Raw genomic sequence first — 27,943 nt, 5'->3', positions numbered from 1 at the left:
TTTTTCTTTGACATAAAGAAGAAAGAGATGACCCTCAAGATGACATCTAACACAATGTCCCACTGAATCATGTGTTTTAATTGAGATGTACCAACACAAAACTTATTTTCACTGGCCATGAACAAAAAGATCTTTCTGGTGTCTTCAAACAATCAGGTGCTCTTTATTTCTGAAAGGTGCAACAGTCATCAGTACAGTCTCATGGCTGGGAAGGACCAGTGCTCGGGGCTCGGAAATGAAGAACCTGGAGTTTGTGAGCCTCTTCCAAGCGTGTGAGACTGGGTCAAATGCCTCATATCAGTGTAGGTGTTGCTGTGAGGTGAATAGGGCAGGTAGCTGTGGTCAGTGAATTTGTTGAAAGCAGGAAAATGAGTGCTTTGAAGAGGGCGGTATTTTGGGGATGAGATGGACTGAGCAAAAGGGTGTGTACTGGTCTTAAATGGGTCTTGTTGGTGAGGAAATTGCATTTCTTCAGTTGAATATCTATCTGGATGCTTGGCTTGGTAATTGAAGGGGGGCTGCATTCTGCTGTTGTAATACTGTGACCCAAAACTCTGCTCTCTAACTGTGTTGGTGTGCTTCATAAAGCTGCTTTCAAAAGAGTCAAGCAAAGGCGTCTCTTTGCTCTTTGATCTGAAGAGACTGTCTTGCCAGTGTTGGGAATTGGCGGCATTTCCATCGGGGCACAACAGGAGAGAGGTAGTAAAGAAATCGCTTGCCGAAGACTTGGATGGCTTGAAGTCCATGTACAACTGAGAAGAGGTGGCAGGTCCGACCAAATCCTCCAGACCACTGACAGAAGGTTCCTCAGGAAATGGTAACCAAGCAGCAGTCTTCACCTGAAACACCAGAGAGATTGCTTATAAAGCCAGGTTTACACTTGCACGATTCTGTGGCACGCATTGCCACAAATCAAGTCGCAAACGGTCGCAAACCACTCGTAAAGTGGCGTGAAGTGTGCGTAAACCCATCGTGACGGCGTGCCATGTCGGGACGAGAAATTTTGAAATGTTCAACATTTTGGTCACCACAAAATATCGCGAACGGGCCGTGAACTATGCGCCAACTGTCCGTGGACTCCTCGTGAACACGTCGGGACTATGCGGGAGGATGCGTGCCAGTTGTGGCCACCGGCGAGTACCCGGAAAAGGGCCCCATGCGGGGGATTTTCGACACACTGTCGTTGCAGCATCAAGTGTAGCGCCTTTAATTTGTCATTGAAATTGACTGATGTCAGCCGTCCGTCGGGGCCCTAGACAGCGCCTTTTTTGCTGCTCTTCAACACAGAGCAGCTGCCAGGTACAGGCGTCTTCTCTTCTCGGCAGTGATGGTGTCTCTGGCATTCAGCATGTTGTTTGTTCCACAGCAAATCCAAAAATGACCCGGGGTTGGGGAAGCCCCCTTTTTAATCGTGCGTAATTGCCAACCACGTCGTGCCAACGCGGGAAGCTCGTAAACTATGCGCAAACTATGCATGAATGCGTCGTGCCAGTTTGCGACACTGACGGGCGCATTCGTGAACTGTCCGTGAACTGTGCGCCAACTGTCTGTGAACTAGTCGTGAACAGTGCGGGAGCCTGCCGGTTCGTGATTGCAGATTGGCACGCCTTGCCACGACAACATCATGGTAAAAAGTCGTGCAAGTGTAAACCTAGCTTTAGACAGTCTGGAATCATAAAAGAAGAAATGGAATTGAAGAAATTATGCATTAAAAGCTCAAATAACAGAGCAGCTTTGTGGTGTCTTTACCTGTTGGGGCGTCTGATATAGTTGTGCACTGCACTTCCGGTTTGAATGTCTTCTCTTTGTTCTTTTGAGAAATGCATCTAAAAAAGATGGAAACACAACTGAAAAAATTACAAATACACTGGTATGCACCAATCTATACTCCTTTGTCCAGTTCAGGATCACAGTGAGCTGGACAGTGAAACACACTCACACAGACACACTCACATTCACAGCTACTGGCTATGCAAAAGAGTCTACAATATAACCTTAAGTGCATGCTGTGGACTGTGAGAGAAAATCAAGTGAAAATCTATTTTAGTGTCCAGACTAATGTGGAACCACGTCAAAACCATTGACATGTCCACCTGTCTTACAGCTCCATAAAGGACACACTGAGAATTGTGGAGTGATGGGACAAGGTTACAGTTTTGCTTGGATTATGCACTAATAAGAAAATGAAAGCTATTCCAAGCAACTTTCACAAAGATTTAGCAACAGAAAAATATCATGCCCTATTTCTTTTTCATCTCTCTCTCTCTCTCTCTCTCTCTCTCTCTCTCTCTCTCAGTTCAGTACTGACCAGTTGACAGAGGGTCATCATCTTCCATCACAGTAAAGCCATGATCTGCAGCCTGGACTGCCTTTGCGGGGACTTTATCAGATTTAGGGCAAGTTTGTAACTCAAGCAGGTTCTCCTGCAACCACGGTCCATGTTTCTCATGCAGGCATTTCAATAGCACCTCCCTGCTCTCTGAAACTAAGTTTTTCACTTTTAGAAATGGGAATTGCAAGCTGTCACACAAACGTGCCGCCACTGTACCAACAGACTTGGATATACATTTGAGGTCTTTTTGTCTGTTTTGGCTCTCAAATCTGTCAGCAGTGGTTAAGCTGGAGAGCTGGAGTGGGCTTGGGCTGATCGCATTGGGTTGTGTGCGTGGGCCAGACACCTCCGGACTGCTCCGGATTTGCTCCAGAGTAGATATATTGCATTTTTTTTCCTTCTTGCTCGTCCTCTTCACATTGTGTCTGTCAACGATGGGGGTGAAATGGGACTTTTTGCCCTTTTCAGACATCTCATTGTTGGGCTTCTTGGCTGGGCTTGTTACTGGACTGATGGAGCTGAGTTTCAAGATGTTAGGACTTCCAGAAGAAAGGTCACATTGTCCCTGTGGTCCCTGCCCACATGTAGCATCTGAATCTTCATCACTGAACTGGAAGTTTGTCTTTTTCTCCTGGTGGCCATCATCATTGTTCTTTTCAAGTGGATCGGCTTCCTTTGAAACATGAACGTCAGCATTAGCAGTCACTAAACCGGCGGAGGAGCATGATGCCTTTACATCTGTTGAAGGTAGATGTGAGGCTGCATTTTTCTTTTCTTTCACATCCTGTCCAGCTTGCTTGTGTTTTTTCTGCTCACTTAGCAAACGTTCAATGTCAACAGACTTCACCTCGTGGCTAAACAGGCCATGGTGGCCGATCAGACGGCTGTCTGTGATGATACTGCGTTCCTGTGCAGCTGGAACAACGCTTGGAAACGGCGGATTTCTTACTGAAGAACAGTGGCAGCAGTTATGGAAATGTGCTGTGTCTTTACTGCAGTGGCCATGGCAGTGCTGCTGATGAGATTTGATCTTCGAGGTCAATTTTGAAGCAGCTCTGATCTGACTTCTTTCCTTGCGGGTCTTCAGCTGCTTCGTTTTATGCAGTCCATGTGTCTCACTATGGCGGATGAAGTCTTTGGAGTCAGTAGATCTGTTCAGTGACGTACAGCTTTTACATGTGCCTTTTGACTTCTTGTTGAAAACCTTTGCATTTGTTGATGATGGCCTGCCACATTTGTGGCTCATGCTGTATTATTCTGTAGAAAGATAATAGAAGTTAGAAGTACTTGTGGGACACAAAAACGTAACTATAAATGTACAAGGATGCTGTTTGCACTGCAGTTAAATTAAGTACACAACTACACCCTTGAATCATTTCATAAAACCTTGTTAAAGATGTCTAAATCCAAGCTTTAAATTATTCATTTATGCAAACTTTAACCATAAAGACATTTATCCTACACAATGTAACTTATCTAAAATGTTTGTCAAGTGTATTTTTATTAAGCATAAAACTCTATGAACTTTTCAGTGCAGTTTGTGTTATGGTCTTTGTGGGTAACATTGACATAGAAAAAGAAATTAAATTGTTCAGTGATTGATTTTAGTTTTGTAAGTGAATGAAGTTGAGGTTGAAATTACTTTTTAAGAATTTACACAGGATGCTTTGGATAGTAAAAAAACCACCACAAGTTTACAACATATTGTAAAGCATAAATATTGAATATATTGACAATCAGACCCAGATCTCTTGTGGGAGAGCCTTCTCAACCATGAAGTTCATTTTAACGCAGGCTACAAAGCTCCTTATCTGAGGACCACTTGAAGGCTTTTATGTTAAAATGACAAGTGAATGAAATAATCATGTCCACGCACTGCTTAGGCGACTGTTGACAATATGATTAATGATGCTTTTTACAGTTGTCAAAACAGAACACTGTTCCTAATATTATTTAAAAAATAGGAGACAGTTCAGTGGCTATATTATTTAACTACTTTCCTCTATTGCCACAAAACAGGCTGAAAATGGTCCTACTTTGACCTTGCTATTAGCTTTGTTTATTGTTACACAATGTAAATTCTGAGAATAAGCTCTTTGGACTTGTGTGCACAGATTATAAGGAGATAGGTGAAAAAGTATGAAAGTTTGTACATCCTCCTTACAATACAATCTGTTTTCTAAACTACAGTAATAATTGTGGGACAGCGCCTCCGCTCGTTCCGTCGTTATAAAACAGGTAACGTCCACAACAGGTGCAATTTGACAACAGGCAGACAGGTGTTCGAAGTTACAGCACCAATTTATCAGGAACATACATATTAAACCGAATTCAAGGGAACACACACTCTAAAAATATTTAGCGAAAACAAACAAACAAATTATTTATGAACTTTTCGCTCACCAAAATCGTCTACAGTTGTTTGGTTGCACAGCATCGCGGCGCAGCGTTAAATCTGCGCAACTCTGCTCCCATGAACACCAGCCGGCTTGGGCGAGTCCACTCACTCATACGTGGAGGGGACATTGTTTCGTGTTTTAAAATTAATTTTTTGCCAAAAAATGCTTAATCGCCTACAAATATACATTATACGTTTTGAAATATATTATTTAAGTTAAAATAAATTGAAATAGTGACCGCAGAAAATATTAAGCCGCTTTGTAAACGTAAAGTTACGTCAGACGTTGCCCCATAGAGGACAATGGTACCATCAAGCACAGTAAAAATCTACTTCCTGAAACCGAATTGGAAGATATTTTGATTTAATGGTAAACTTTCTTATTTTCTCTTCATGTAGTCCTTTTCAGAACTTGATGTTTTCCATTATACACATTCTATATTTGCATAAACTGACGCCGATGCTTCTTAGCTAATTGTACAATATCTGATCATTGTTTATTTTAAGCTATTTATCTTGTGTGCACGTAAGCTAGCTACCGAGGCTAATCTGTCGTGCACCACGAATATCGGTTGAAGTGAAAATACATGCGGTTGAAAAATGGTGTTCATTTATGTTGCTACAAGTATTGAAATCTCTGCGTGACTGCTTTCCTAAACAGGTAGAGCCAAGTCATGAGTGAAGAACAGCGAAGCCTTGCTGCCACACCCGTCCCCTGTCAGGACGTACAGGGAGATGAACGCTGGATGTCTCTGGTGTGTAAATAGCACGTTCACTGTTCTTTATCTCAAGTGTTCTCTGGATGTTTACATTGCTGTTTATCTATTCATTTATTTTGACTAACGTTGACATTTTGAAGCGCGTATCCGACACTTTGTCATATGTACCTTTTTTCTCTGTATTCAGATTTTTTTACGCATGCCAGATGTTTAAGGGTCTTTGATTGTGTCAGGAGTACGTTTGATTGTTTACAATTTTGCCTCTTTGTCTTTGTAGCACGACGGCTTTGTGTCCTACAGCAAAGGCAAGGAGCCCGAAGTGCTGTTTGTTGGAGACTCCCTCATTCAGCTTATGCATCAGTTTGGGGTAAAACACAGATCACAGTCATACACTGATCAGCCATAATTTCAGATTTACTGACTGTAGAGAAATAATATTGATTATCTTGGTACCTTGTCAGTAGGTGAAATAGATAGGTTAGTGAACAGATCTTAAAGCTGATGAAAAAAACCCCTGCCATAGGGCGTTTCAGGGCAGCTCTAACAATTGCACATCTAAACTGGATCTCGGTTCAGTATATGAAGTATCTTTTCATTATCCATGTTACAGTCGTTCATATGCATTGATTCCATGGATCAGAGATGGGAGTATTATGTAATCAGTGCAGAATGGAAAGGAGACAAGCTAGCAGAGGCAGTGTTATGCTTTTGTAACTGTGATTTAGATTTGCTGCTAAACATATTTTAATTGTATATATGTGTAATATGATGACGATATATCATCTTACATACTTTTGTCAGTGTCAGGGTCTTACTACTTGTATCAGTCCCCTAGCTAAACAACATTGCAGACGATGTGAACTCCCTGCTCATACTGTGGTGGAGGAAACTGAAAAGAGTTCAAGGTGCACACTTGGCCTCAAATTCTTCAAATCTCAATTTAATTTAGCACTGCTGGAATGAGCTGGAAAAACTAGTCCGCTCTACAGAGGCCTCTTCCCACAGTCTATACTGGACCTGCTGAACCTGCTTGTTTTCTCTTTGGCCCTAATTTCATATGACATCTCATTAGTTGACTGTATGAAGGGAGTGGCAATAGTATGACTGATCAGTGTTTATTCTGAGTGTTACGAGTTTATCATGTTCTTATAAACATCTGTGCATGCTATTACACATTCCAACACATGAACTTTTTTACTGTTGTGGTTTGTTTGCAGATATGGCGGGAGTTGTTTTCTCCTCTACATTCCCTCAATTTTGGTATTGGCGGTGATGCAACACAACATGTGCTGTGGAGACTGATCAATGGCGAACTGGATAGCATCAGCCCAAAGGTTGGAAAAGCAGCATGGCTAAAACAGAAACATGATCACACTTGTTCATTTCTACAAATGACTGATTGTGCTGAAATCTAAATTCCAGATACAGTGATCCCAAACCAGACATTCTTTTCTGCCTTGTTGTTGTAGGTCGTGGTTCTCTGGGTTGGCACGAACAATCACGGTCACACTCCAGAACAGATCTGTGAAGGCATCATGGCTATTGTCCAAGTCATCAAGGATAAAGTGCCCCATGCCCACACGCTTGTACTTGTACGTTTCTTCTCTTGCATTCCTAAAGGAAGTGTTAATGTTCTCCCCTGGATGTTGAAATGGGGGTGTGACACTCAAACCACAGAAATGTCACCCCTTTTAGTTTCTTCTCTGGTTATTTTTCAGGAGGAGGTAGATAATATGGTACTGGATACTTTGTCTGTCACCTAGTTAAGTAATAATAAGTGGGTTATTTTCTATACTTAGTGGTCAGGATGTGTATTTGGTTTGTTAGATTGCCATTTGAGTCTCTAATAATACGTCGTGAGACAGCGATGACAGTTTTGCCATGACATGTGGTTTTTTACAACAGTCATCACAAAACCCTAAAGACACTTCAAACTTTGTTTTCCAGAGTTTACTGCCCAGAGGTAAAGCACCAAACCCTCTGAGAGAGCGTAATGCCAAGGTGAACAAGCTGGTCCAAACTGCCTTATTATCGCTTCCTCATGCCTCCTTCCTCGATGTGGACTCGGGCTTCGTGCAGCCCGATGGCACCATCTCCCATCAGGACATGTACGACTACCTTCACCTGACCCCCCAGGGCTACCAGAGCGTCTGTGAACCTCTGCACAAAACCATCACGGCCCTTCTCGATAAACCTGCCGAGAACTGAGCTTCCAGGTCGCGTACAATACACTACCACAGTGGTCTGCATCCCTGTTCCCAAGGAGCCCCGTACTGAGCCTAGTGACATCTTGAATTGATTGGAGAATCAATCATTAAGGGCTAAACGCTGCACAGATGTGTTGTGTGAAAAGTCTTCTCCCGGGCTGGGGTTGGAGACCACTGTCACAGATAGCGGGACCACACGTTTGCTCTTTTGTTTACGTTCATGTCAAAAATACTCTGCAAGAAGAAACTGTGACCACGATGACAGAATTCAGTGATCAGGAACAGTTAAAAGTGTCTGATAGGATTCCCTGGAAGGTTTCTGTAGTTTGTCATTTTGGTTTCTCCATTTTACTGAGTTCCACAAATTACCTTTTATTTGGTAAAAGCTTTACTGTGACGTCCGTATTATTTTGTCCATGCTCATTTGAATAACCAAAGTTTTGAGTGTGCTTGTCTACATGTGTAAAGAATTGATTGTTACCATGTGTTTCCTTTTCACCAAGTCATGTTATCCAAGTAATGTACTTCTTTCCTTCAACCATTGTAGATGTATTTGTGGGGGCTTTCTTTTCTTTCGATTAGAGAAATTGTTATTGCTACATCAAGTTGCTTGTACTTCATGTCTGATCTTGTTTTGCAACGGTTTGATGCATTACACCATGTTTAACTTCCCACTGTCATGCTCCGACGGCTGAATAAGGACGATGCTACCAAGCTCAGTTTGCTAATGGCTGTGAAAGTGATGAAAGAAAAGCATTAAATATCAAAACAGATGGCCAGATGACGATTGTTACTGAAGCCTCAACGTGAGGACGGCCCTAAGTTTCTCACAAATGAATGGGTTCAGCAAGCGTTCACGCCAATGTCCAGAGGAGATTTATTGGTTTTGGGTTACTGAGATTAATCGCGTCTCAGACATGACTATGAACAGAGTGACGTGTTCCTGAAACTTGAGAAGAGTGAACAAGTCGGGATTTGCTCTTTCTGGCCTTCAGCTTAAGCCAGTGGATGTAAATTGCACTATTCACAAAAGTTTATTCAAAATATTTAGCTTTGAGTGAAAGTTCAGAATGAACCTAAAATGCTGTAAATATTTAATATGTTAAAGTGACCTCCAAACTTTTGAAGACACATGTTCAACTGTTAAGTCTTTCAGGACTTTTTGCACAACTTGCTGTTTTCTAACAAGACGTAAACTGCAAAATTCATAACTCTTGCTTGGCCCATGAATGGACCAATGCTTTTCCTGGTCCAATTAGAGTTGGCATTTAAAACAGTCCTACTTTAATGTACCGCTCACATTTTGACACCATGAGATCAAGACGACGCGTAACGATCAGCAGTACCAGTGTTCACTGAGCCCAGAGTGTCATCAGCAGGTTAAAGCAGTGACTGGATGAATCACAGAAAGGTATATTAGTGGACATCCTTTGGCCACATCCCACACTGATGACTGCTTCACGGTGAACAGAGCCCTGCAGGATCAGATGATGAACGCCACCCAACTCTGGGCACATTTTAAGCAGGTGAGAGGTATCAAGTGTCACGTCGCACCATTCAAAACCATTCACATCAATGTGTTACCACACCAGCAGGCACAGGCATCGTCCTGCATGAGCCAGGGAGCATTAACCCTGGAAGAGGGACCAGTATAAATCTCAGTGCTGTTCTCTGATAAAGTCCAGTCACGCTGAGCAGAAATGACGACCACCAACAGAGTCAAGAGAGCGCTAAGCAACAGCTGTGGTTTTCACCAGATGAACCTTTCTTTGGTGGCGTGACAGTGCGGGCACGTCCTTGTGTCAAATCGCGCGTGAAGACCTCAAACTGCAGGTTTATTGTGATGGTGTGCAGGCATTTTTTGGTGATGAGGTTTCGGTAAAATGATCTCCTTTCTCTTCAGTGCAGTCGTGTGAATCCTTCAAAGCAACGTTGCTCAAAACCCCCAGAAGATTTCCTGGCAAACGTGCATGCTGGCAGTTATTCACAGCCCAAGACGGGTTGTTCAGGCAAGATGCACCTCATTGATCTGGCACCTGATGAATGTGCCACAGGTCTGATTTCAGACATCAACACCTGCCTTTATAAAGAGCCACAACAACCGGAGCTTTGCTACCTGACTGGGACTGAGGCTGGAATACGTACACGAAGGATTCGTCCCTGTGGATCAAGCTGCCAGGGGTCAAGTGGTCAAGATGCTGTTGCTCTTAGCACTGCTGATGCTCGCCGTTCACAGCCAAGGTATTGTACTGCATACTTACTGGATATGCTTATATTCAAAGATTTTATTTATAAAATTCATAAACGTAAGCTGATAAACTGGCACATTTTCTTGCTTATTTTGGAAGGTATTCCTGATGAAAAATCCTTGATGGTCAGCACGTTCAGTGATGGTATGTGACTGTGATTTTTTTTTTTAAGTATGCCTATATTAGATATATCAATTACTTTTTTCTATTTGAACATTGGAGAGCTCTGGTTTCTTTTCAAATAGCACCTCAAAAAAGATCTCCTTCATGAAGCTTTTGGAGATCTGTGAGCTCTGTTTTGTTTTCTTGTGTTTGAATGAATTTTCTGGTTTTTAACTGTAGTATTGTTTAATATAGCTTATTACATAAAAGGCAAGGGTCTTCTTCTTCTAGGCTCTGGTGTTGCAGAACCGCCGACATCTGCACCTCCAGTCAGCGCCCCAAGAGAAAACAGAAGACAGTGTAACTGCAGAGGTAAAAGGAGTGTTTTCAGGAATATACATATGTACTTGTTTACTCAGACCACAAATCATTGCTTTTGTTGATTTGGGTCACACAGGAAAGGAAAGCGAGCTGGAGTACACTCCCTGTCGCTGCCAGCAGTCCACCAGACGCAGAGGCAGGGGGGGGAAATGTGAGTTTGCCTCTGGAGAATCTAGCATCCACTAAATGAGTGACTAGATAGGTTATGCATTCAATACATATCATGACATGAACTGAAAGGTAAACTCACAGTCATTCAAAAATTGAATATTTTCTTTTTTGTCTCCCTCTGTTGCCTTTCTGTCTGAATCAATTCAAAGCGAAGAGACGATGCCAGTTGAAAAAATACAAGAATCTGAAGAAGTGCCGCGAGTTTTTCAAGTCGAAGGACGGACAAAAACCTGTGAAGTTTCGTCCAAGTGTCCCAATATGAGTCTGTACAAGCTGTTTTTGTTTTATGCTGCAAGCTTGTCTGTTGATTTGAGGATCACTAATACGGATATATCTTTGTACACAAGCTTGTATATATAGTGCAGATGACAAGATTTCATTGGTTAAAATTACCTGTTGTTCTCTGAACCTGCACATGAGCCTATATCATCAATAAAGCCCAAACAAAACACTTGATTTTTTTTTTATTATTGAATACCAAACAAATACAGAAAATAAAGGTAGAATCTGGTTAAAACACACACACACCTTGCAGTTTTATCACCATCACGCCTAAAACTGCTGCTTTTCATTATGAATAAGGGTATTTCAGAGGAATCAGCTCACATGCTCGAGAAACTATGCAGGGGTACTCATGTTCTTTCCCCAAACTGGCCTCAGGACAGTGAAAACAGTGATCACATTGATAAAACGACTAGTTTCGCTTGGCAATGGTTAAACATAAAAATCAAAGCAGATGCTGCTATAATAAGACGACTGCTACCTCTTGTGTCAAGTTGACTTTAGGAATGCAGTCTGTTTTCTTATTCGTGTGAAAGTAAGGCTGCTGTCTCTAGAAGATAAGTGTCAAACTCATTTAAAGCAAAGTAAAATGTCCTCATTTAATGCAATGGTTTATGATCAACTTTGACTTTTTCTCTTAAGTGCAAACTGAAATCCTTTGTTTTTTTTCCATGGTGATTCCCCTCAGACTCACAGTCACAGAGACTTTTTGATCACTCTCAGCAGGATTTCTGCAGTTTTCAGCATGTAGATTTTCACTGATTCATCTTCACAGTTTGGATTTGATGCTAATGTCATTCTTCTAGAAAAAAGGTCATGTTTTTTTTCACTGCAGCGTGATGCTGTAGTCAGCTGTTTAGTTCTTGGTCTTACTGAATTAGTGCTCTTGACAGTGAAACATATCTCTTTTTGTGTGGGCCAGAACAGACTCTCTGGTGGGCCGAACTTGACCCGCCAGCCATAGGTTTGACACCTGTTCTCTAAAGGAAGCCGGAATGGATTCCTCTTCTTCTCAGTTGAAGAGCGCAGTGATAGACAGAGCGAAGAGAACAGCCAGCATCAGGCTGCCTCGGGATGCAAAGTGGAAGGCAGAGTCCTGACCTGAGAATGGAAATAATAGAGAAAAAAATAAATTCAAATGGCTTCTGAGAACATTTGAAACGATGCTGTGCTACCGTGAGGCAGAACTCACTCACCTCCGACGGCAAACAGTTTGCTTTGGTACATTGTGATGTTGGTCACAGGGTTCCTCGCCTGACATATGTACTTCCCCAGGCTATCGACAGACACGGGGAACGTGAGGACCGGCCCGTGCTTTAGAGGCGTGGAGCGGTTGTTGAAGAACCAGTAGAAGTCGCATTCAGGCCGGGAGTCCGCCGAGCATGTCAGAGTCACCCTTGGGCCCAGGTGTGCCATGTCTGGACCCGAGATTTTCACCTTCAGAGGGCCGTCTGCAAACAGACACAGGGGGCTGTTAACAACAACAACAACAACAACAACAACAACAACAACAACAACAACAACAACAACAATAATAATAAAAAATGAGATCATAAAACCAAGAAAAACAATATGCAGGAGGAAAAAACTTACAAGTAAAAAAAGAGATTTAAAAAAGCTGAGAAATACAACACAATTTTTCAACATCTCAGCTAATATTCCTGAGGTATTTAAGTGAGTCTAAAATCACGCTAAGCTTTTTATTTCCATTTTTTTTATTTCCGAGCCAGGCTTTCGAAAGTCATCCAGTCCATTATGTCAGCCAGACTTACTTTATTTAATGCAATTATATTCAAAAGCTTCATTGTAAAAACTGCTATTATGTGTTGTTGACTCCAAATGAGGAAGAAATTTTGAAGACTCGGAGTAGGACTAGGAGTTTTTTAATTAAACACCAAGATCCTGCTGATCTCAGGGTAAATAAAAATAAATTGAGTGCAAATACAGTTTTACTCTCTAAAGTGCTGTTCAGATGGAGCTACTTTTTCACTTTGGCTCAATGTCAAATTTGCTAAACTGTAAATCAATGATGTTGTAAAGTTTAACTTTTTTCACATCTGAAGCTTGAAAAAAATCTCTTCATGGAATAAATTTCCTACGGGATTTCTTTTTCACAACCATGATGTTATTTCCTGTACAGGATTTCTTTTCGTGGTTGAGAACCTGACTTACACCATGTTTGAAAAGTGATTCATGAAAAGCCCTTTAGGTTCAATGTGTACAGTAATATGATCAGAAAGTTGTATTTCCCCCCATTGTTATGTTCATCATTCTCCTGCTTTGGACATAATGTGTTTTCATCCAAGTAATGTTGCAAATAATACCAATGTTTCATTCATCAGTCATTCTGTTATTTACAAATTTGGAGCAGAATTGTTATGTAATTTTATATATTAGCTCGTAAAATGTTTATGTATACACTGTTTAAACACCTCTATACATGGTTACACTGGACATGCTCAGGTTGATATTTGATACTGTACTTCCAGTTCCATGTAGGATCTTCAATTGATTGTCCTAGTGTATTTCTGTCCTACATATGTTATTCTATATAATAGAGAGCAGAGTTGCAGTTCTTGACCCATTACAAATGACTACATATTGCATAATGTAGCCATCTGAAAGTTTTGTTGTGCAGCATTTTAGAATAAAAGTCGAGATGTTTCCAATAAGTCGACTTACAGTTGACCAGCAGCATGTAGGGAGGACTCTTATGGTGAGCAGCCTTGTTGGTGGCGACACACCGGTAAGACCCGTCGTTGTATCTTGTGAGCGGGGAGAAGTGCAGGCTGTTGTTTTCCATGTGGTAGTACGTGTGAGGGTGAGTGTTGGAGGAGTTCATGCTGAGTGTTTTGTTGTCCTTCATCCAGTAGATGGAGTCGTAGGGTCCAACGACGACACAGGTCAGAGTGAAGTTTTCCTTGTCGATGGGAATTGAGCTGTTGTGGATCATCACTGACTCAATGGGCTCTGCAGACGCAACACACAGTAAGATCATGGGGTTAGATATCTTCATCACAGTTCATTTAATTTGATATTTTAGAATCATGTCATTCCAAAGTACACGTCCTATTTCATACCGATGACTTTGAGCATCTTGGAGCTGCGGCTCGTCTTCCCCGTCACATTATTGTAGGCCTTACAGGTCAACTCTCCGCTCATGTTCAAAGACAAAGGGCCGATCTTAAACATGGAGGTGTTGGAGACAGAATTGTTGTTGTACCACCAGCTGTATGTGCTGGGAGGCGCTGACATGGCAGAACAGCTAAAAACAGCATGGCTTCCTGCCTCAGCGTAGGCTGGCCCCTGGATGATGGGCTTTTCTGGTCCGTCTGCAACCAAGAAAGAAGAAATTAGACAACAACGCCTTTACAGATCGACTTTTTGTTATATTAAAATACACAAATATTTCACTCACAGTTGACAAGGAGCATGTACGGATAGCTGGTCACGCTCCCCACAGCGTTGCCAGCTTTACACCGGTAGTGTCCGGAGTCGTAACGATCCGCCGGCATGAACATGACTGTTTTGTTGCCCATGTAGAAAGAAGTCGTGTTGTCTTCATGCAGCATCGCTCCGTCCTTCATCCAGTATATGTGATCAGGGGGTCCTGTCACATTGCATGTCAAGTTGTATGGATAACCCTCCATGGCAGGACCCATTGATGAAACCACGTGTACATGTGTTATTGGATCTAAAAAAACAAAATATACCCCACAGCAGCTGTTAGGTTCCTTTTTGACACACATTTTCCTTTCATATATTTGCATTAAAACAAAACCAAGTCTCACCCACGACTGTGAGCATTTTGTAGGCGCTGCTGTTTTTGCCCGTGATGTGGTTGAAGGCCTTGCAGACGTACTTCCCACTCATGTTCAGGGTGAGAGGAGGTGTGACGTACACAGACATGTTGGAAACCATATCGCCGTTGAAATACCATTTGTAATGGCTCGGCGGTTTTGACGTGGCATTGCAGATGAAAGTGACGTTGTCTCCCGTCTTTGCGTAATGTGGTCCTGTGATCATTGCCATCTTTGGTCCATCTGAACACAAGAAATCAGTTTTAATGGCGATAAAGCATAGTTGAATTGTAGTATAGCTTAATTTATAGCTTAAACACCGTATCATCACGACAGTGAATATGGCTTTTTTCACATTATTTAAACGTCCAAACAAGAGAGAGACAACTAAAGTAATACAGGAGTTACTTTCCAAAGTTGCAGGTAAACTAATAACATGCATAAGATGCGTAGATAAGTGATGCAGTTTTGACAAAATTCAGCTTTTAACTTTAATTTCTTGTTCCAAAATGAATTTCAAACCATTTGCAACCAATGTGCAAATGGAGAAATGTACGACTTAAAAACATAAGACCAAAAATTAGATGGGACTTCATGGAGTCACCATTATTTGGCTCTGACTGTTTGCAGCTAAAGGGAAATAAACATGAACAGTAAACCATTCAGAGTTGATGGTATAAAAGATGATAAATACTTACAGTAAACCTTGACGTCATAGGGGCTGCTCGTCATGTTGCTCACTGAATTGAAAGCTTGACATTCATAATGTCCAGCGTCTGAATGCTGCACCGGGTCGAGAGTCAGCGTTTTGTTGCCCATGCCAAACATGGTTGTATTGTCAGCAGAAATAGGATATCCATCCTTTTTCCAAACAATGTGCTCAACAGTTCCGGAGACTTCACATTTCAGAGTGAAGGACTCGTGGAGTATAGCCGGTCCGGTATGATTCACCACAACAGACGTTAACGGATCTGTGGAAATGAAAAGGTTGCTTGGAATTTAAATTCAACAGTTACTGGGATCAGATAAATAAGAATTACAGCTGGAAAAGAGAGATTAGTTTTTGTTTTATTTGCAGAAAGAGAGTAAGTAAGCATGGTACCTAAAACCCAGATCCTGACACTCTTGCTGCTGAACCTGGAGGTCACAGAGTTGTGAAGGACGCATGTGTAAGTTCCCGCGTCGCTCTCCGTAACATTTTCCAGCTTAAGATACGGCCCAGATTTGTTGAGGGCCACTCCATTAAACATCCAGTGGACAGTCGCTGGAGGACTGGACTCGGCTGAGCACCACAGAGTGACGTTTGAACCTGTTTTGTGTGATTTCATCATGGCGGGCATGACTGTTAGCGACACATTACTCGGCCCATCTGATGAGGCAAAAAGAGAAAAAATATTCTGAGAAGTTAGTCCTCCAGTTGCACTTTCTCCATCCGGATGCTCGTGCATGGGAGTGTTTTCTGTCGTGACTTACAGCTGATGTTCAGGTATACATGGTTACTGACTTCATGGCTGATGCCGTTGGACACGTTGCATCTGAACGGCCCCTGGTCACGGTGGCTCACGCTCTTTATTGTCAGAACGGCACCTCCGTTACTCAGATATGTGTTTCCGCCCAGTACGACGGTCGAGTTTCCTCTCAGCCATGTGTAGGACAGCGACGTGCCGCTGGACACGGAGCAGGTGAGAACGACTGTGTCATTGTGTTCCACCAGATGTGTTGCGTTTGCCTGCAGGGTCACATCTGAAATCGGCACTGCAGAGAAAGAAATAACAAGCAACTTGTCAGGTTAGGTTGAAAACAGGTTGAACAAGTCTGTTATTAAAGTCCATCTAGTCATTTGATGTAATTCAGTATGGGTCGAACCATGATATGAGTCCCACAATGCAGGAAACATGCGAAGAAGCACAAAAACAAGGTAGAATTACAGGAGGTACGATAGACGTAAAAAGTCATTTTGTCATATTCTGTGTCACCGAGTTAAATCTTCATATTCAAATGTGAGTTCACCTCAAATGTGCATTGGAAAAAAAAAATTAAATAAACAACATTTGATACGCCAATAAACAGCTGAAAGAGTCGGCTGTATAAGCAGAAGTAGCTTCTTCAAATTCTATCTGTATAGCTGAAATTTTCTAAATGAAAAACAAAAAAAACAAATGAAAATAATAATAAAAAAAATGAATTATTAAAGGAAAAAAAATTACAAAATAAAGACAAGAATTTCTTAGGGACCATTATGATGTGCTGTCGTTAAACTAACCAAAACCAGTTATTCCGCCTGTAGAGTCTTGCAGTACAACATTGCACCACCAGATGGTGTCTTGAACCAAAGAAGCACCACTGATCCTTCAGTAACTGGAGCTCTTGCTCCACACAGGGGCAAAGTCTAACTAAAAGGGATGTTAATGATCTTCAACCACTACAGCCTGTTTAAACCACTGTACCTTGGAGTTTGAAGGCCAGAAGATGGAGTAAAAGTGACTCTACACTGCCCCCCAAAGTCCAATAGAGGCATGACTTTAAAGGCGTAACAACTAATTATTTGCTATAAAAACAATTAAAATCCTTCCCATGTTTCACCTGTCATCAAAGAAACAGTCCCTCTAAACAGTCTGGCGTCTTCACAAACAACGTCTTGGTCAAGTTTTTTTCCTCTCACTGCGGACCACTGGCCATGTGCACGTACGCCGCGTGCGAGACTCCAGTCGTGCACATGCGTGATGTTGGTTGTGTACGTGCCACAGCGGCCACGCACGAGATATTTTGACTCGCCACAGTGATTGTTCCAGCCTCATCACCTTTTAATCAACAGTCATGTCTCTCATTGTTTACAATCATAACTGAACTCATCATTCTTTATTCATCCCTTGAGGAAATTTCCATTCTCCACATTTACTGATCGTATTTCTCGTTTGCTCCTGCTGATCAGGCTCAAGGTCCTTACTTTAGGTCAAATGATGGTCTATCTGCTGTGGGAATCAAACCTATGAACGCCCAATCCCACTTCTCTAGCCTCAACGTCATCACTTCCCATAAAAGTTTAAACAGAGTATTTCATCCTTATGGCAGAAATGTATATTCTAAACCAGGATACTCTTAACTTTTCCCACATTTTTAACTTTTTCAACAATTTGGAAAAAAGGCAGGTTGTTAACCCAGCTGGCATTCAACCGACCTTAAACGTTGAAATTTAGCTGAAATAATGTCAGTTGATGAAAAACATGAATTCAACGTCAAAACAACGTTGACACTAAATGGTTGAAGTTGTGTCGTAAACTCATTGTGGATTCAACATTGAAATATCAACATTTTTTAAACGTATATTTAATCGTCAGTATTTTTAAAATCATGACTTCTAAAAATTTAGCTGAAATGTGTCAGTTGAAAAACAACGTTGTTTCAACATCCAGACAACGTTGATAAATTTACCATTGGAAAAAATGTTTATGTGAATGTTAACCCCCGTCTTGTATTTCATTTTCTTTGATTCTGCTTGTTTTCATTGTCTCGTAAAGATAGAATTATGTCTAATAAAAGAGCCACTCCAGAGGTTAAATTTAGTACGTAATTCCATCGAATTGTGAACTTTGGTGAAACGCAAAAGAAGCATCTTTAAAACCACCACTTTGTTTCGTGTATATTGCACTGTATTTCAGGATAAGTAATTTTCTGCAAACTAGTGGTCACCCTCCGATTTACACATTAAATGTTCAATAAACTAATAGCTCAACAGGTAAGGCTGATGCTCGCTGAACAGTAAGTCGTGAGTTAGGATCCCGGGTTTCACCTCTCTGCAATGAAAAGCATAAATGACTGAAAGAATATACCTGAACCTCAGACTGCAAGCCTGGTGGTTAATTTAGTTTTTAATTTTCTGCACTTTTGCTGCTATACTGCTCAGTTGAACTAAAACCAACATTGATTCATGGTTGAAGACATGACGTTGAAATAACGTTGCAATTTCAACGTTGATCAGATTTGCAAAATCGAAACAAAATTCAACAGTTAATCAACATCATCATGATACCTGACGTTGATTCAACGCTAAAATGCCAGATGGGAAGTGTGTAAATTCACAAAACCACTGCAGCTGTCAGGCTGGGAAAATCTGAGGTGGGCGTGCAAAACCAGACAAAAACCAAGTTGTGCAAGTAAAGAAAATATAAGTCACAACTGAAGGTAAACAAAAATTAAGGGAAAGACTCAAAACACAAACTATCATGAAACACAAAGAGCATTAACTTCAGGATCTCTGTGACTCTCTGTCCATTGCTGCTGGTTGAACATTAACAGATTTAGGAGCTTTTCAGTATAATAAATTATAAACTTCAAGAAAAGGAGAAGTGACCCATGTGTGTCAGGTTGAAGTTTATTGAAATCTGAGAACCCATGAGTTTGTGAGAATTTCCTTACCTTGAACCGACAGCGTTATTTCTCCCCGAAAGCCGTCTGTAGACTGCAAGGCGAACACGCCAGAGTCCTCCACTTTCACAGACTCTATAGTGAGCGACGAAGTGTTCGGATTGTATACTGCCCGGTCTGTCCAAGGAGCAACAACAATGCTGCCGACTGGGGACACAAACACGACCAGCGTGCTGTTGAACGACCATAGCCCTTGAGTGACGGTGGTCGTGCTGAAGAGGGTCACGTTGCTGCCCACTGCCAGGGGGTTCTCCGAGGCTGAAATGCTCTGGCTGCTGCCATGATCTGGAAACACGGGAGAGACAAATTTACTGACCAGTGAAAACAATGTAGAAATACGAGAGTGAATTAATTCAGTTTGAATGTAATCCATCTTTACCTGTGAAGGTAATGATGATCAAAATCAGGACGAACATCCGTGAAGACGCCATTCTGCTCTTTAGCTTCTCCTCTTCGGGAAAGGTTTCTTTCCGCTAGGCAAACACAATTTCCCTCTGGCTTCACAGCAATTCAAATCCAGCGATAATGGTTTGGACAAAGGCTTCACATCAAGTGATATTTGCTTTACATCCCTTCACGTCTCTGCTCTCTTGATGAAAATGCAAACCACGACCATCGGCGAGCCTCCTCCCAGTCCTCGACACACCTTGTTTTGCCCTGGTGCTCCGAGGTTTTCACTGGTCACACCTAGGAGCGTCCATTTACTGTAAACTGCAAGCTGACATTCTGTAACTTATGATCAACCGAGAGAATCACACGTGAGAATTTCATAAGAGACTCAGAGAAGCAACGAGGCTTCTCTACGAAGACTCAGAGAAGCAACGAGGCTTCTATTGGCCCTGATGACTCAGGGCCAATAGAAACCCTTTTTAACTGTATTTCAGACATCAAGTCATGGATGGCAGTGAATTTCCTACAGCTCAACCAGGACAAGACTGAGGTTTTAGTTATCGGTCCTGAAGGTCAGAGAGAGAAGATTTTACCAAAATTACGGGATTTTAAACCAGCACAATCAGTTAAGAACCTGGGCGTGATTTTTGACTCTGAGCTAAATTTTATTCCACACATAAAAAACATAACTAAGATTGGATTTTATCATCTTAAGAACATAGCTAGAGTCCGTCCGTTTCTCTCTCAGGCCAGCACAGAGGTGCTAATTCATGCTTTTATCTCCTGTAGATTAGACTACTGTAATGCCTTGCTCTCTGGTCTTCCCAAAAAGAATATTTCAAACTTACAGCTATTACAAAACGCAGCCGCACGCGTGCTGACGAGGACCAGGGGGCGGGCCCACATTACACCGGTTTTACAGTCGCTGCATTGGCTCCCTGTCCGCTTCAGGATCGATTTTAAGGTTCTCTTATTAGTTTTTAAATGTCTTAACGGCCTTGCGCCTTCTTATTTAGCTGATCTGTTTTTACCCTATCGACCCTCGCGGGCCCTGAGGTCCTCTGGCAGTGCCTTATTGTGTGTTCCTAAAGCCAGAACCAAGACTCATGGTGAGGCGGCTTTTGGCCATTATGGCCCCCGCCTGTGGAACAGCCTGCCAGAGAACCTCAGGACCGCAGAGACCGTTGATATTTTTAAAGGGAGGTTGAAAACACACCTTTTTAATCAGGCTTTTAACTGACCTTTTATAGTCCTCTTATTCCATTCTTATTTATGTAATTTTATTCTATTTTATTATGCACATTCAACTTGTTTTACTTTTTTTTTTTTTTTTTTTGACTTTATAATCCTATCTTATTATCTTATTTTAATTTTGTGTCATATTTTATTATGTTTTAGCTGTTTAATTCCAGTGTTTCCTCAGGGGGGTCCTTCACACCGGGAGTTGGTGCTGGTCCAATGCTGGGGTTACTGTGCCCGGGTACTCTGGTCCTGGCTGGCCTGGGGGCTCCACACTTTGGTGTGCGAGTTCCCATGGTCTGTCGGGGTCGGGGGTCGGGCGCTGGAGCCCCAGTTTTAATTGACCCTCGACTTCCCTTGGTGTGGGGGGCCCCACTGGTGGCGTTTTCCCTAAGATGCTCAGTGCCATGCCATGTCTCCTCTGTTCTGTGCGAATTAATGGTAGAGTGTGAGTGTGAGTGTGAGTGTGAGTGTGAGTGTGAGTGTGAGTGTGAGTGTGAGGGTGAGTGTGAGGGTGAGTGTGTGTGTGGTGCATACTGTTTGATGGCGCGGTTTTTATTCTTTTTGTTTTTATGACTGTTTTTAATGTTCAGCACTTTGCGTTGTTTTTATTAATATGAAAAGTGCTATATAAATAAAATCTGATTTGATTTGATTTGATTTGATTTGATTTGAGAACGTCTCGTCACGACAGTGGGATCACAGGTCTTCATACAGAGTAGAAAGTAAAAGGAGATGAACACTGTGTTATAAAGAAAGCTCATAGAACATGTGAGAATTGAGTTGTCATCCCTCAAAATCTTTAATAAAGCATGTCATTAGATGTTTCGACTCTTTTTTTTTTAATGTGTGTGTCAATACAGAAGGAGGAAAGACGGCTTTCTGTTTCTCAGCTGGACTCGGTCTTTCCCCTTCTCTGTTTACTGTAAGCAAAGACCCACAGCAAAACTGCTTGTGAACACATGAGGTGACTCATTTTTATTGTTTTCTCAAATCTTCCATGAGATAATCTCTAAAAGCTTTTTGAAAAATGAATCAGCTGAAAACCCCGTCTGTTTTCTCTCTTGAAAATCAGATGATTTCTTGATAACCTACGATACTCAAATGAGGTTGGATGTGTTTTTCACAAAGCTGATACTGTTTGGTTATTCAGATGGCAGTGACGGGCTTATGGTTCATATGTGAAAGAAATCATTCTGATTATTAGTTTTTTTAATTTTTTTTATCATTTTCATCTATCAACCAGCACATCCTCTTAAATAATGATGGCAGTAACATAAAATAGAATCTCACATAAAGCTAAATGACCCAATAGTACTGGTACAATGGGAATTTCTGTGTTTATTGTGCATTTTGGAGTTTTCCACCTGATGATATGCTTGAGCTGTCTGGCTGTGAGGTATTTTCTGCAACATATTTTCACTTTTGATCAAGCAGGTTTTCTTGTTTGATTCTTCAACGTGGTCAAGGATTACACGTCAAGCTGGTTCACAGGAAAACACATGATTTTAATGCTTTAATCAACAAATCAGAAAATGTGCTCGTATTCATTTGACATTAGTCACAGGAGAATAGACAGGAAACTGCATAGACACAGGAAACACAAGCTCATTATTAACTTCCCAACATCAACTGTGGCCTTTGGGAGAATTGTACACGATGCTGGAGAGTTTAAAGTCAGCGTCAGTTTTCCTTCACTGAACCAGAGGAATCCATAGATTGAAAGGGTCTCTCAGGTCTGTGGAAGAGAAGCACGTGTTCCGGTTAATCCTCACGTTAAAGACCTGGCTGTCCGTCTGACTGAAGTACCGTCCTGGTCAAAGATTTCCCTCAGTCTTTTCTTTGTCTTCAGGCCAAATTCCGACCGTTTTTAATGTTTATACTATATAAGATTATTGACAGAGCTGCCAACCTTTGACACTTTTACTGTGGTCAGGTTGCAGAGAGATTTTTTTCCGTAAGGATGAGATTTGAATATTTTTCCATATGGCATGCACAATAGTCTATATTTTTTTCACGTACTTACTTTTTGCTGCCCTGCCAATCTCTTTAAACTATTTGTTTCACGCATCCCCATTAGTTAACCAAGAAAAGTACCTCCTGCCAAGAGAATCCACTATTGAGGAGTTAAATGTATGACTAAAGTATCAAATCATGAAGTGAGATGACTGAACATAGAAATAAATGGAAATATTGTTCAACAAATACAATAAAATCTCCCTGCATGTTTGCTTTATTGTAATTTTTGAGAAGAAACAATGGTAAATAACGTTTAACATTTTTATTACCAGAAGTAATATTGATTTTTGATAAGACATATTGATTCAGAAGTGGGGCGGCGCACAGCGGTGGTGTTTCCGTTAGCATTCTTGACTCATGGTGAAAAGGTCTGAAGTTTGAATGTGGTTCAGACATTTCACACACAGGTCAATTTCTGCTCTGTTGGTCTGGAAGAGTAAAATAATATCATATGAAACCTTTTAATAAAGACAAAGACAAATTTATTGCATCAAAAACTGCTACAAATGACTTTTTGTGGCTCTCTAAATAGTATTTCTCTTCAGGCAAAATCTGTTGATGCTGAACACAAGTTGTTTCAGCAGCCCTCAGTCTGCATGTTTTTACATATCCCTCCTTACAGTATGGCTGTGATGCAAATATACTATTTCAACAAAAACTGGCTCGCAGATTATTTGACTCGGGTCACCATGCTCTGCAGTGTCTCGCTAAAACAACATGATCCAATGTGAACCAATTAGTAGCAACCATGACACGTGTGAAAAAAAATTAAGTAAATATTTTCTTAGAAATTTTGGCTTTGCAGTAATGATTGGAACGAACTGCTGGATTGTGTGTTTGACACTCCGGGTTTAGAGTCGGGAGCCTCTCGCTGTGTTCCTGAGGGAAACGCTGTGGTTACAGCTGCAGAGGCCATGTGAGCGCTTTCTCCATGACACACATCCCACTGCTTTATCCAAATGAGCAGGTGCATTCACTGAAGGCAACATTAAAGCTGGGAGGACACAATGCAAGGCCAATGGCTGGAGGACAACAAAGGTGTGCTGGTTTGCTTTGTGGACTTGTGGTTTCAAATTTGTTGAATCAGGTGTATTTATTTTGAGCTTTTTTTGTTTGTTCATTGTTTCCATTACATTTTTTGCGTCACTTGTATAGCTATTTAATTTGATTTGTTGATTTTCTTTTTTTAAAACCCATTCCATTCAACTTTAATAGTTTCAGTCTCCATGTAAATCAAGTGGATATGAAAAGCTGTGGGTCGGAAAATTTCCTAATGGTTATTTAATTGTTCCCAGGTAACAGTGGGCGAGGCCAGAGTCCGCCCTGGACAGGCTGCCGATCCATCACAGGGCAAAGACAGCACAAACACTCACAGGCACACCTGGGGGCTGTTAAGGCTTGCCAATTAACCTCACATGGATTTTGTTGCATGCAGGTTGCTTAGAAGCCTGTGCAACATCCATTTATAGGTTAATATCATCAGAAATGTTTAATATTTTTGAAGCACTTTTGGTAAAATATGTTGACTTGCCTGGATAAGATGAGATGAATCCAACCACCAGCAGCAGGCGCAGAAGAAACACATTCACTGGGTGTAGTTCGGATCCTGACAAAGGAAACTCTGCACAAAAAATTAAAGTAAAGATCAGAACAAATGGAGGATTAGATCATTGTCCCTGCAGTAACACACTCGCCTTCTATGTCGAGGTTTGTGGTGATGTTGCTGAACTTGTTGGTGTGATTATTGAAGGCCAGACAGGAATATGGCCCGCTCTGTTCCTCGGTGACGTCCAGCAGCTGCAGCACTGAGCCCGACACGTTCACCGCCTCTCCTCGGAAAGCCCAGTGCAGCTGAGCTGCCGGGTGGGACTGTGCTGAACACAGCATGGTCAGATTAGACCCCACTGCAAAGGAAGTGGTGTTAAGTCCGTTCACTGTGAGGGCCATGTGATCTGGGCCATCTGAGGAAGACAGAGAAGACAGAGGAAGACCAGGTAGAACAGGCACACAGTTCAACATCAAACAGTTTTTCTATTGTTGGAGGCTGGAGACGATCCAGCTGTCAATGGGAACGGTAGAATACACCCCAAACAGGTGACACGCACACACACAACATGTATGGCTGGCTGCTATGAAATGAGAAAAAAACCATGTGCTCCCATCCATCAGGTCACAAAATGAAAAGAAAATACAAACCAAGAAATAAACCATTGAGATTTTAAATGATAAATGTTGCGTTAAAGGCAGCAACATCATTTTGTCTCCTCCAACTGCCTAAACGACGTGCGAAATGACATATGTTAAAAAATCTTTTGGATTTGTAGAGTAAACTTGACATTTGCACTACAATCTTCACTCTTCCTCTCTCTATTGTCTCATCTTCAGCTCTAAAGCTGATGAAAATCCTACTTGTGCCAATAGAGGCACTGATTTCTACCATGTGGCCATCGAAGGTCTTTACACATGGAGGACATAGGCATGGCCTCTGCTCGGGTCTGATCCTGCCAGCAGTGCAATAAAGCATAAGGACTGAATACAAAGTTTTAAGCCTACAATAAAAGATGTGGAAATGTTAAGTATCACATCTTTCTTGTGCTATATCAACATGATGTGACTCACAGCTGATGGTGAAGTTCACGGCTTCGCTGGAGCTGTTGCTGACAGGATTGGACACCTGACACCTGAACGGTCCCTGGTCGTAGCGGCTCACGTTGACGATAGTGAGAGTGGAGTTTTCATCGGTGAGCTGAACTCGGTCGCTGGCTTTGACCTCAGAGCTGCCGTTCAGCCAGAGGAACGAGGCGGACGACCCGGAGGAGGTGAAGCAGCTCATGGCTGCCGAGCTGCTGAACTCCGTCAGGTGGGTCTCGTTCACTGTGAGCGTCACGTTTGAAACAGGTTCTGTCAACACAAGTGAACGAGATCAAAAAAAATGTACACACACACAAAAAAAACATATAGAGGACTTCCGATACACACAAAAAATGCATGAAAATAAAAGTGCAATATATATTTTTTGAAACCAGAGTTCCTGGAGGGAACCCATGCACTCACAGGGAGAACATGCAAACTCCACACTGGAAGGCTCGGCTGGTATTTTAACTCGAACTTTCTCACTGTGAGCTGCCACCATGCTGCCCTTAACTTTAAGTCAATCTTCAATTGTGTGGAGACTGTTTGTATTCCTTTCATTATAAATTTTAATAATCTTATTTCAACCTCATGCATATTTTAACCAGTCAATTCAACACTGTTTTTTCACTTTATTATCACCCTCATTAATCCTAATAATGATCTTATTCACTCTATGATCAGTCTTCTTCACCTTATTCCTTCATTGTGCAGCTTATTATCATTCTCGCTGTCTTTGTTAGGACAGTGAATATTTAACCAACCATTAAAAAAGTAAAAAATGATGGAGGGTTTTAATAACATCTTCTGATCCATGATTGCTCCAGTTGAAAGAATTTCAAGCCTGATGCGTTTTGAAGCTTTTTTTTTTAATTACCTAAATTTTTTCACAACAAAATGAAAAAAAGTTCTTTTTCTAATATTTTTTTCTGTGATTTCTAACTCATTATTAAGCATCTCTATCATTATACAATATTCAGATGACTTAGACTGAACAATTAACCCTGCAGCTGCAACATTTGAAAAGAGATCTCAGTTAGACAAAAATAAAAATAAAAAATACAGTAAAAACAATAACGTAAGATAAAAGTGAGTATTAACAGACAGAAACTGAGGAAACCAGCGTCTCAGTAAAAGTGCAATGAAACCAAAACACGTGCAGACAGTGGAGACCAGAGCTGTGACGTTCAGACAATGTGAGGTTATACAAATGTCACGAGGAAGGCACACGGATCCCTGTGTTCAACTTTTTGTAAATGCTGTTTAGGGAAGATAGTCTTTCAGCAGGAACCTGCTCCAGGGAAAAGGGTAGTGTAAACACTGCATCAGCACATTGTCTCTTCTCTCTTCCTTTCTCTCTGCACAATTACAAAACACCGAAAAATTAAAAGACACCGAAAGCATTCGTCAAGTCTTGTCTGCAAAAGCTTGGGTTTACTTTTAATTTACTTTATTCTTAAATGCCTTTAATTTATAGTTTATGTGTTTTTTTTTTGCTCATATGTTAAAAACAAGTTGGCTTGTTGTCTCCACCTACACACAAAAGCTTTACTGTCAAGGTTTGAAAAGTTCTTGTTTTCATTTTGGGATTTTAGCACAAAAATGGATAATCTTATATTACATACTATTCAATTAACTAAAAAGAACTTTGTAACATAGTACTCATAAAACTGAATTTAGTGTTTATTCAACTACTTTCTAACCTGTGGCCCTAACATGAATAAAGTTGGAGAAACAGGGATTTTGTGAAAGACAAGTTTTTCATTCTGATAGAATCGCCCTACAAAGTGAACTGTATCCTTGTGATATATATTTACAATGGAAGAATCATCCTTGTTTTTAAGGCAGAGTTTGATCTGTTATAACATCTGAATTATGACTTTTGGACCACATCTGTGAGCTCTGTATTTAACTCTCACCCAGAACAGTGATGGAGGCGTTGGCCCTGAGCTGAGGGTCACTGCTTTGCACCACGTACTCTCCCGAGTCGGCCACGGTGACGGACATCAGCCTCAGGGTTCCGGTCAGGACGTCCACCGACGCTCTTCCTGTGTAATTGGGAAAAACGGCCTGCTGCACCCCGAGCCAGGTGAGGATGAGGGACTCTCCCGCCGCCCAGCTTCCACTCCTCAGGTTTTGAGCGGGGAACAGGGACAGGGTCAGCGTCTCCCCCACCGGGACAGGATTCCTATACGGCTTGATCTCCACAGCAACACAAGCCAGAAACCCTGAGGGGGAGGAAAATGATATAAGAGAGGAAAGAATAACCCAAAAACTTCTCAAAATAAATCAAATGGAAACCTACCTTGTGCTAAAAGCAGGAATGCGGTTACTGGAGTTCCCTTGCTTTTCGTCATTTTGTTTCAGCAGTCTGAGCCTCCTCTTGCTATTTTTTCCCACTAATATAGCCCCCCATTGTTTGCCCTGCCGCCCCCAACCCAGAAGCAGAGCCACAGGTCTTATCTGCAGGTGTTTCTAATTATTTGGTATTGACTTTGGTTAAACTTAAGAGGCTGCATGTTTGATTAGGGGTGAAGTTCTGTTAATGATCCATCAACTGCATGACAAATTATGACAGAGGGTATGTTAGGAATGACC

At 41.5% G+C, this 27,943-nt stretch overlaps 3 protein-coding genes across 3 annotated transcripts; 1 reads left to right on the top strand and 2 right to left on the bottom strand.

Moving 5' to 3' along the window:
- Positions 1 to 92: 92 nt before the first annotated feature.
- LOC115397157 (uncharacterized) lies at positions 93 to 2,615 on the bottom strand. The gene is made up of 3 exons (XM_030103361.1): positions 2,309 to 2,615; positions 1,750 to 1,826; positions 93 to 839 (listed from the first exon to the last, which is right to left on the bottom strand). Exons 1-3 carry the CDS (start codon positions 2,334 to 2,336, stop codon positions 189 to 191), a joined length of 756 nt encoding a protein of 251 aa, XP_029959221.1. The 5' UTR covers positions 2,337 to 2,615; the 3' UTR covers positions 93 to 188.
- A 2,416-nt stretch (positions 2,616 to 5,031) lies between these two features.
- Positions 5,032 to 8,454, top strand: pafah1b3 (platelet-activating factor acetylhydrolase, isoform Ib, gamma subunit). The gene is made up of 6 exons (XM_030103464.1): positions 5,032 to 5,100; positions 5,392 to 5,485; positions 5,727 to 5,816; positions 6,667 to 6,783; positions 6,919 to 7,041; positions 7,397 to 8,454. Exons 2-6 carry the CDS (start codon positions 5,405 to 5,407, stop codon positions 7,655 to 7,657), a joined length of 672 nt encoding a protein of 223 aa, XP_029959324.1. The 5' UTR covers positions 5,032 to 5,100; positions 5,392 to 5,404; the 3' UTR covers positions 7,658 to 8,454.
- A 2,552-nt stretch (positions 8,455 to 11,006) lies between these two features.
- ceacam1 (CEA cell adhesion molecule 1) lies at positions 11,007 to 27,717 on the bottom strand. Its single transcript, XM_030102325.1, has 17 exons — positions 27,651 to 27,717; positions 27,265 to 27,573; positions 25,334 to 25,615; positions 24,409 to 24,675; positions 24,246 to 24,335; positions 22,399 to 22,433; positions 19,446 to 19,539; positions 19,058 to 19,351; positions 16,115 to 16,396; positions 15,744 to 16,010; positions 15,340 to 15,612; positions 14,633 to 14,884; positions 14,260 to 14,535; positions 13,922 to 14,173; positions 13,524 to 13,811; positions 12,038 to 12,292; positions 11,007 to 11,942 (listed from the first exon to the last, which is right to left on the bottom strand). Exons 1-17 carry the CDS (start codon positions 27,700 to 27,702, stop codon positions 11,854 to 11,856), a joined length of 3,657 nt encoding a protein of 1,218 aa, XP_029958185.1. The 5' UTR covers positions 27,703 to 27,717; the 3' UTR covers positions 11,007 to 11,853.
- Between the last annotated feature and the right edge of the window lie 226 nt (positions 27,718 to 27,943).

This window comes from Salarias fasciatus, chromosome 11 (assembly GCF_902148845.1).
Source record: "Salarias fasciatus chromosome 11, fSalaFa1.1, whole genome shotgun sequence".
NCBI lineage: Eukaryota > Metazoa > Chordata > Actinopteri > Blenniiformes > Blenniidae > Salarias > Salarias fasciatus.
This window is presented reverse-complemented; position numbering and strand designations above follow the sequence as displayed.

Excerpts from the sequence above, each read along its gene's own strand:
- LOC115397157 (XM_030103361.1), bottom strand. The coding sequence starts at position 2,336 with ATGGAAGATGATGACCCTCTGTCAACTG. Across the intron at positions 1,827-2,308 it reads TGATGACCCTCTGTCAACTG|ATGCATTTCTCAAAAGAACA; the intron begins GTCAGTACTGAA and ends CATCTTTTTTAG. Across the intron at positions 840-1,749 it reads TATATCAGACGCCCCAACAG|GTGAAGACTGCTGCTTGGTT; the intron begins GTAAAGACACCA and ends CTGGTGTTTCAG.
- pafah1b3 (XM_030103464.1), top strand. The coding sequence starts at position 5,405 with ATGAGTGAAGAACAGCGAAGCCTTGCTGCCACACCCGTCCCCTGTCAG. Across the intron at positions 5,817-6,666 it reads AGCTTATGCATCAGTTTGGG|ATATGGCGGGAGTTGTTTTC; the intron begins GTAAAACACAGA and ends GTTTGTTTGCAG. Across the intron at positions 6,784-6,918 it reads TGGATAGCATCAGCCCAAAG|GTCGTGGTTCTCTGGGTTGG; the intron begins GTTGGAAAAGCA and ends TTGTTGTTGTAG.
- ceacam1 (XM_030102325.1), bottom strand. The coding sequence starts at position 27,702 with ATGACGAAAAGCAAGGGAACTCCAGTAACCGCATTCCTGCTTTTAGCA. Across the intron at positions 25,616-27,264 it reads CGCCTCCATCACTGTTCTGG|AACCTGTTTCAAACGTGACG; the intron begins GTGAGAGTTAAA and ends TTGTGTTGACAG. Across the intron at positions 22,434-24,245 it reads ATTCATCTCATCTTATCCAG|ACCTGAGAGACCCTTTCAAT; the intron begins GCAAGTCAACAT and ends TCTCTTCCACAG.